This window comes from Dermacentor variabilis, chromosome 1 (genome assembly GCF_050947875.1).
Source record: "Dermacentor variabilis isolate Ectoservices chromosome 1, ASM5094787v1, whole genome shotgun sequence".
In the NCBI taxonomy this organism is placed as follows: domain Eukaryota; kingdom Metazoa; phylum Arthropoda; class Arachnida; order Ixodida; family Ixodidae; genus Dermacentor; species Dermacentor variabilis.
The window spans coordinates 43,394,626-43,404,242 of NC_134568.1; the positions used below are offsets into that span (position 1 = coordinate 43,394,626).

The 9,617-nt window shown below is 50.5% G+C and overlaps 1 protein-coding gene across 2 annotated transcripts in view; it reads right to left on the reverse strand.

Moving 5' to 3' along the window:
• LOC142570974 (Y+L amino acid transporter 2-like) overlaps positions 1–8,960 on the reverse strand; it is a 33,466-nt gene extending 24,506 nt beyond the window's left edge. For both annotated transcript variants that reach the window (XM_075679281.1, XM_075679273.1), the window contains exons 1-2: positions 8,890–8,960; positions 7,408–7,509 (exon numbers count right to left, since the gene is read on the reverse strand). In XM_075679281.1, the coding sequence (XP_075535396.1) occupies positions 7,408–7,509; positions 8,890–8,935 (148 nt within the window). In that variant the 5' untranslated portion in view covers positions 8,936–8,960. The remainder of the gene's footprint in view (positions 1–7,407; positions 7,510–8,889) is intronic.
• Positions 8,961–9,617: the final 657 nt, after the last annotated feature.

Sequence of the window (9,617 nt, forward strand, 5' to 3'; positions counted from 1 at the left end):
GCTCTGCTGGAGCCAAGGCAGCATCCTGGCTTCCGTCGCTGGCATGAGCGTTGCGTGCACACACATTAGCCAATTCCTTCTGAGGAGGCTTCTCTACGTAGCGTCATGAGTGACAAGCGAGCCACGTGCGTCTCGTGGGAAGAAGACGACGAAGCCGGTCGGCGAAGCGAAGTACGTGAAGCGCGAGATTAAAATGAAGAAAAAGGGGCGAAGGCAGATGAGCTGGCATTTCTGACGCTTGGCATGCACTGGTGCAGACGCATCGCCAGCTGTGCTCTGGTGACGTGATATGAATTCATCGGGGACCCGGACCGGAGAGGGTACGCATGAGAGTTGGCCAGCGACAATTCCAGCTCCTGATAACTCCAGCTACGGTGCTCTGGGAGTGATCCACGGTTTATGTCCAGCCCCGTGAAGCCGTCACCTGCCACAGTCCAGTGGCACGACGGAGGCAATCGCCTGTCCACGTCAGTGGCACAAAGCCCGACTGGCCAAGACCGCGTCCCTGTGCCACGCTGGTCTCGGCGAAGGACCACAACCCCGTGGATCGCAAAGGAGGACGACGCCCACTCTTGGTCGAAACTACACAGGCCGATGTATTACGGCCCACGCCGCGTCGGAAACACGTAGGCTAACGTCCTGTGACATGCCGGGTCGAAGTCCGACGCAACTGGTGACGACAGTATACATACGACTCCTAGGGACTACTTGTTATTTGGCTAGTCGAACTAGGAACAGTATATCGCTACTATCTAATTTGGTTTGCATGTATATTGCCTGTTTAGGGAAAATTTCATTTCTGTATAGAGTTTATGGTGTGTGAGGTTACTTTGCTGTTCGTTTTCTTCATTAGAATTGTGACGAAGGCGAGATCTACAGTCGCCCAAATCTTTAACTGGTGTGCGGGAGCGGCGACTTTTCCGGGCGTTTTCCGGGCGTCAGCGCCGTATGACGCGGCGAGGCTGGAAACAGCCTAGTAGACGATGGGCCCAGCTGAGCGCGCTTTGTCCGCATGCGCTTAGCCTCAGACTGTTTCCAGCCTCGCCCCGTCAAACGGCGCTGACACACGGAAAAGTCGCCGCTCCCGCACACCAGTTAAAGATTTGGGCGACTGTACGCGTAGAACATATTGACAGGTGGACTTTTTTTCGGGTGAGTGCTTTTCGCCCTCTAGCACATGTTATCGCTGAGCGCGGCACACGCCTGCACGTATCGGAAGTTTTTGGAATGTTATCGATGGTTCTACCCGCTGTCTGTTGTCACCGAACCTTGTGTAATCTGATTGCATGTATGCGGGACGCGAATGGTGTAGAACTTTCTGGAAGACACGCGGGCACCAGCGATTACTCTGTAACGCTCGATAGCTCGTGTATAAAAGCCGACGCACTTGACCGGCAGATCAGATTTTCGACGATTGCCGACTCTGTTCGCCGTTGTCGCCGTTCATTGAGTGTAGCCTGTTGGTCGAGGGCACAAGTTCAGTTTCAGTTTATTGATGCGATTGAAATGTTTTACAGAAAAGGTAACTCTAGGAGGTCCCATAGTCAAAGACTGGGGAGGAACCTCCAACTGGGGAGGACCTCCTCGCCCAATAAAATGCTAGTTTCGTCATTCCCAGTTTTCCTCCTTTCTTCACCGTCACTACTATGTGACAATATTTACGATATATTTACAAAAAATCTAGGCCAAGAGAAGATGTCAGATCCTGCCCACGTTCAAGCAACCTCATCATTGTCTTCATCGCTCTGCGAAATCTCGCGTTCATCCATCTATCGATCGCTCCGTAACATCACCCTCCGGTGGCGGAAGCACCGTCCTGGCGCTTAACGATGGAGCTAGAAAGGCAATAGGGCTTCTGCCGGGAAACGTGAACATGACTTGGTAACGAAGAGGTCGAAGAAGCAGGGCCCGGGAGTGTAATCTCGTAATTGACGTCACCGAGTTGACGCAGCACCTTGTACGGCCCGGTGTAACATGGGATGAGCTTCTCTGATAGGCCAACGCGGCGGCATGGGGACCATAGGAGTACCAGGGAGCCAGGCATGAAGTGCCCACTTCTGTGTCGGCTGTTGAAACGGGACACTTGGGAGTCTTGCGAAGCACAGAGTCGGTCGTGGGCAAGTTGACGAGCTGCACGCGCTCCACCAACGACGTCACTAGAGTATTCAGTAGGCGAGTGAGGAGTTGACGCAAGCAGAGTCTCGACTGGCAATGCAGGATGTCGGCCAAACAACAAATAAAACGGTGAATATCCAGCGGCGTCATGCTCTGACGAATTGTATGCGAAGGTAACAAATGGTAACGTGCTGTGCAGTCACGGTGAAACGGTGAAACACACATGGCCAGCATCTCAGCGTTCGGTTCAGGCACTCAATCAGTCCATTCGTCTGTGGATTCGTCCATTCGTCTGTGATGAGCTTATGTTCAAAGGAGCAGGCACGAACTAGGTCATCTACCACTCGTGAGGGGAAGTACCTCCCGCGATCGTTGAGGTGCTGCCCAGAGGCGCCATGACGTAGGATTACGTCGTGGAGCAGGAAGTCAGCGACGTCTGTAGGCTTGCCGGCGATGCCAGGGTGATTGCGAAGCGCGTGGCGTAACCTGTCGCGACCGCAACCCAGTTATTTCCCGAGGTGGACCTAGGGAAAGGGGGCTAGAGTGTCAAGGCCGACGCGCAAGAATGGCTCTGCAGGGATATCAATCGGTTGTAGCCGGCCTGCAGGCAGCGCTGAAGGGAACTTGCGGCGTTGACAGCGTTCATGAGCAGCGACGTACCGACGCACAGAACGGTGCATGCCAGGCCAGAAAAACCGACGCCGGATGCGGGCGTATGTACGCGAGACACCTAGGTGACCGGTAGTTGGCACTTCATGAAGCTGCTGAAGAACGCTGGGACGTAGATGGCGAAGCAAGACAAGCATAAGCTCTGGGCCATCTGAGCTGAGATTACGATGATAGAGAACGTTGTCGTGCAGCTAAAACAGGCGAACAGAATAGTCTGGCGATGGAGCGGTCAGACGGTCTACGATGAGCCGTAACGACGCGTATCATCGCTGTTCGTTGGGGATATCATCCAACGCAAGGATGGAGAGTACGCAGGCGTCTGAGTCAGAGCCAATGAGGTCGGGAGCATCGACAGGGTGGCGTGACAAGCAATCTGCGTCTTGGTGCAATCGTCCCGATTTGTAAGGCACAACAAACCAGTATTCTTGCAGACGGAGTGCCCAGCGGCCGACACGGGCAGACGGATCCTTGAGCGACGAGAGCCAGCATAAGGCATGATGGTCTGTAATCGCAGAAAAATTTTGGCCAAACAACTAAGGTCTAAATTTGGTGACAGCCCACACTAGAGCCAAGTACTCGCGTTCAGGGATGGAGAAGTTCCGTTCGGACGACGAAAGAAGGCGACTGGCGTTGGCAGTGACACGTTCCTTGCCGTGCTGTTTTTGGCCAAGGACAGCCCCACTTCCATTACCACTGGCATCGGTGCGAATTTCTGTAGGTGATGAGGGAACATCCAAAGGAGCATCCTTCTTCAAGGGTTCAGTGAGAGGGTGGGCGATGTCCGCGAAGTTCTGGACAAAGAGACGAAAGTGGGAACGTAATGCTACGAAACTCCGGATGACTTTGACTAAGCACGGCACGCGAAATTGTAGCACTGCTCGCACCTTGTTGGGGTCTGCTTCAACACCGACAGCACTGACAATTTGGCATACTTATTTAGCGTCACCCGAAACGGCACTTGGCAGAGTTCAGCTGAAGATTGGCTCGACAGAAGACAGCAAGAACAGCCGATAAACGGGTGAGGTGGCTGTCAAACGTAGGCGAGTAGACAGGGACATCGTCTAAATAGCATAGACAGATCCACCTATCTCCGCAGCAGAGAGCCAATCATTCGTTCGAAAGTTGCTGGGGCATTACACAATCCGAACGGCATGACTTTGAATTGGTACAGGCCATCTGGCGCAATAAATGCAGTTTTTTCGCGGTCCATAGGGTCGATTGAAATCTGCCAATTGCGGACCGAAGGTCGATGGAAGAAAATATTGGGCTCCATGAATGCAGTCGATGGCGTCATCGATGCGAGGCAAAGGTGTAGACGTCTTTATGTGTTACTTTGTACAAACTCCGATAATCAATGCTGAAACGCCAGCTGCCGTCCTTCTTTTTCACGAGAACGACAGGGGCGGCCCATGGGGTTCGATGACGTCTTTTGTAATCCTTTTGTCGACCTCATTCTGGATGATTAGACGTTCACGATGGGATACGCGGTATGGAGGCCGGTGTATAGGGTTGGCGTCACCAGTGTTGATTCGATGAGTCTCGACAGAGGTTTAGCGTTGAGGGTGACAGTCAAAATCAAAGATGTCACGATAGGACGACAGAACGCGGTAGAGATATTGAGCTTGCACCAGGGTCAGATCGGGAACGTTCATCCTGTTATTGTCGTCGAGAGACGAAGGAGCGAAATTGGCGGAGCAAGAAGGCGGCGAAACATCTGAATCCAAGAGGCAACCTTGCAGGGATCAAGCGCGGAAATAGCGGCCAGTGACATGCCTGGCGGGATAACCTTAGTCAACAGGCTGACGTTGAGAAGGGGAACGACAACTGTATTGTCAGCAATGGAAACAATGGTGTGAGCAAGAGCGAAATCGCGGGATAGCAGAACGTCGATAATCGGTGACAAGACGTAGCCGCCATTGGGAAGATCATGTGAATACGTCAAAGTAACGTTTGTAACAGCTCAAGGCGGCAAGCGAACGTGATAGCGAGAGCATAAGCGTGGTGGTGTGTCCTGGAATATCGGGAAGATGGGGCAGCTGCAGCTAAAGAGTACCGGTCGTACAGTCAATTAGGGCAGAATGACTAGACAAAGTGATCTAAGCCGATAATTAGGTCACGGGGGCACTCAATGACGGCAAATTGGGCTGAAGTTGGATGACCAGCAATGCAGACGCGGGCGGTGCACACCCCAAGAATGGTAGGAGTCCCTCCATCAGCGACGCGGAGGATTCGGGAGGCGGCAGGTGCGAGCACTTAATGAAGGCGACGACGAAGATCTGCATTCATTGCACAAAGGCGCGCCCCAGTGTCGATGAGCGCAGAAATAGTGACGCCATCAACATCAACGTCTAACAATCTTCGTCTCGTCGGCAGCGTAATAAGAGGATTTCTGGTTGGAGTCGTCAATGCAGCGTCACCTCCGCACATTTCACTACTTAGTTTTCCTAATAAGCACGTGCAGGGCTAAAGGGGGACGACGGGCGGTGAGTTTGCGGTGAGCGAGACGACGGGCGACGGCTTGAATGCGAGCGTGACTAATGACCACGCGGCGACGGGGAGCAACAATTTATTCTTGTGCACGGCCGGTCTCTAGGGGAGCGCGCGCTTTCCTCTAGAGAAGCGCGCGCTCCCCTAGAGACCGGCCGTGCCTTAAGGGGGCATCGACGTTGGGGAAATGCGATTCGGTTGAAGGTGGGAAGCAGCTGCTGTCCGAATGGCGGTAAGCGATATACGGCGTTCGAGGCGGTGAGGACCAGCGGGTGGCGCAGTAAGGCGCGACGTGGCCGATACGGTGACAAGTAAGTATATCGGTCGATCATCAGGGGTTCTACGCGCAGCAGGGTCGCTAGATGGCGTAGTGGATCGCTGATGTCGACAGTATGAGGGCAGACGCCATGAAGCTCATGCCGGACAATGGCTTGGACAAATGGAGTCGTAATCGAGCTCCCGACACCGGCGTGAAGTGGGGCAGGGGTCATAGACTCAAGTTCGCGGCGTAGAACTCGTGTCACCTGATCTGGTGGAACTGCTCAAAGCGCCGGCACTCCTTTGTAATAGCGTAGACTATACAGAAATTCTTGCACATTATAAGGTTGAAGGCGTCATCGGAGATCCCTTTCAAGATATGCCCAACCTTGTTCTCAGGCATCTCGATCGGCATCGGCCTTTCGAAATAGCGATAACACGTCATCATTGTACGAGAAATAAGATTCTGTAGGCGTCCGCGCACGTGACGCGATCATCTATTTCGCGGCGATCTTCTGGCCAACGGGCTTCCCAAACAAGTGTCGTAGCTTTTCTTTAGAGCTGTCCCAGCTCCCGATCCCAGCTTCGTGGTTATCGAACCATGCTTTTGCAGTGCCTTTGAGGTAGAAAATAATATTTGCAAACATCAGGGTAGGGTCCCATCAGTTGTTAGACCTCGGACCTTGAAGCACAGCTCTGGGCTGCCCATCGGGCCCGCGACGCGGCGGAGCGTCATGGCCTCTCTGTCCCGACGTGGGAGCGGCCCGCTGCGCACTAATCGCGCGCACCGACGGATATCAAGAAAGTTATTCATCCATCCATCCATCCACAAAGAAAGCTACGGAAAGATGTCTGATACAGCCCACGTGCATCCGACCTCATCATCGTCTTCATAGCTCTATCAAACCTCGCGTTCATCTATCTATCGATCGCTCCGTAACCATATGCTTGCATCGCGTCTCTGTCTATTTCTGGAGCGCTGAAATTAGTGAAAATATCCCACCTTCGTGGACCAAGTGGTTCTAGGAGGTGTTGGGGCCATACACTGGTGTTAGCGGAACAGCGAGTAAAGGTCAAGCTAAATATATCTAATCCTTTCGCTGGGCACTCTCAAACGCCGACGATTTTTTTCCCACAGTCCCGTCTCGTAGGTGCGTCCCCTGTTACGCTGTTGCCGGCGTTCCTCATCGCACCAGAGTTGTTATACGCCTGGCATCTGCTGGGGCGCTGTTCCTGCTGCGTCGCGAGATTTCGCTTCCGCGTAATGTAAGAACACCATGTGATGATCTCGAGCACAACTCTAAACCATCGCTTTTAGCAATGCACCTTCGGTCAAAATTGCTTGTTTTTATAGATGTTGGCTTCAGAATGCAGCGCATATTTCCTAATAGTGAGAAGGAAAACATCTCTTTGATGTGCTTATCCTGTGTCTGCTTCGGCTGCTGTGTTGCCTAGAATATTTTTTACTCATTTTCTTTGCAAACCTCTCGCGAAGTTCCTTTTGAATTCCTTAGACTGCCAGCTGATGAGAGCGATGACTGCGGCGGGCATGAAAAGGATTATCTAGAGGAGTGAACCCAGAATATCTGCCGATGTAAATGTGCTCGCCCTCAAAAGGAAAATAAATAAATAAAAACAAAACGTCACGTGCTTTCTCACACGGCCGCAAACATGGCCGGCCTAATGTAAACATTCTATTTCAATGTTATTTCTTTCTAGGTTTCGTCAGTCGTGCAAACGACGTTCTTCCTACGTTATCATCCTGATTAGACGGAGTGAACGGTGGATGTTATAATAATAATAGGATCACGCCAAGAGAATTCTTGTATTATTCCGTCCCACGTTATTATAACGACGCGAGCTCTTTTGTATACTTACGTATTAAAGACGCAGCTCCTGCAGCCATCCATACCAGAAGATCAACGCCTACGGAACCGGCGTCCATGTAAACAATACTTGGAGTGATGAAAATTCCAACACCTGCAATGTTGGACAGCGTAAAGGAAGCATCTGCGTAAGGCGCTATGAATGCCGTCTCGTCGACGTTGTGCCCTCCTGATAGACTACATTTTCACAAGCGCAGTGCGAGAGAAAACGCAGTCAATGAGTTGCACACACCCCGCATATAACAGCAGGCTTACGTATGTTATAAATCATAACACAGCCTATGAACTACACATATCTGTGCTCCTCAACAGTCGTTTACTTTTTCGGTTTGTTGTTCTTTTAATGTTTCGTTATTTCTTCCCGGCATTTCCTTGCAAAGAGTTGCCCATGCATGACAATAGTTGTTATTTTGTTCCTGTCTTTATACACACACACTACTCGGTATCCAACCGGCAAAGGTACACACCCGATTATGATGGTCCCACGGAAGACAAGATGAGGATCGATCAACGTAGGATGATGACAATATATACAGACGAAGAAGACGTGCGTAATAAACGGCCGCAATATTGCTTTGTGTCATCAAGCCTTCATCCTGTTCCGTCTTTCTATATCTGAATTTATCAAAATGTTTGCTGATAGTACGTCAATGCGATTGCTTCCACCATCCTTCCTCACGGTTGCCTTAAATTTTAACTTTAACACCATTTTAGGCTGCGTAATAAAGCTTGGTTGTAGTTAGTACGGAACGCAGCAGGCTTCAAACAGAATTTGCCTTTTGAAGTTTGAAGTACGTGTGGATGCGTGAAGAAAACCTCGCAAAACTTGACATCTTGGATACCGCAACTGAAAAAGTCCCTCGCCGGAAATGACGCAGTACCCTTTGACGTTCACTACCAGAACAAACACATCTCTTCGGCATGACCTGCGAGATCAGCTGAAGTGGGCGGCGTGCTCAAACTTTTGCTAACCACGAGCTACTATTAACAGCCTGTTAATAAGAAAATTAGAGATCTACCATCCTTGCGCCATTGCTAACTTTGCTTCCATAGCACGTACTACTAAATTTATAGCCAATTTAGCTGAAGTGAACATTCTTTGCGGTTCGGCTTTAACACTGCGCTCGCAGGCACAAATATCCCTTCCCCTCAACGCACAAAAACAAGAACGTATTAGTGTAGTAGTGCCAAATTATATAAACTTCTGAAAAATTTCACGGCGAATGGAACATCATCGTGTGTTCGGTGATTTCAATTCAGGTGAAACATTTTTGCGGATTTCTTATGGGTGCGATCAGATATTATCTGGTATATCATCTTTTCGTGAACAGATATGGCTTTAAAAAAACAAATAAAGAAGAAATGCGATTCTTGTGAGAAAGGCATATCAATGATGTTTCACTCCTGTGTGTTATAGTAGCCAAAAAAAAAAAGGCCTCCGGAAAACATATTTCGCTTCTGTTTGGGCACTTACCAACGCACTTCCCGACGACGACTGCTACGGCACTGAAGAGACCCATCTCCCTCCTGAGATGGCCAACCGGAGAAACTGCGTTGGTACAGTAATGGTTATAGCTTACTTCGGGTGGCCGGACACTACCTCAGTTTAGACCGATACATTATTCTTTCACAAAGGTATTTTCGATAATTTAATAGCATTAGTCTTATTATCATATACGAGGAAAGTGAAGGTCTCCCGCGGTGGACAATCAGTGGCTACGGAGTTCCGCAGATGAATACAAGGTCATGGGCTCGAATCCCGGCCATGGCGGCCGCATTCCTACGTGGGCAGAATGTAGGAACGCTCGTGTATGGTGCACTCGGGGACATGTTAAGGAACCAGTTTCAAAAAAAAACTGTTAAATGAACCTTTTCGCGACGATCCTGCGGGCGCTGCCATGTTTGATCGCGTGGTGACACGTCCATTGCTTGCCTCAACTGCCTCCGTTGCGTCCGCGTGTTCAGTGGGTGTGTATGACGCCGGTGCAGCTTAGCAAACCTCTGTTTCGGGAGATATCGTAGATGGTGACTGGGTGGAATACACGAAGCTTTGGCTACGGCTTCAGAGAACATGCAAAAGCGCCTTGAAAGCTGGTAACGCTATATCCAAACGGCGTGAGCAGCATATCTGGTGCTTGTTTTAAAAAACGAGGATAAACATGTATTCCAAGCTACCCAAACTTTCCGCTCATGAATTAATAA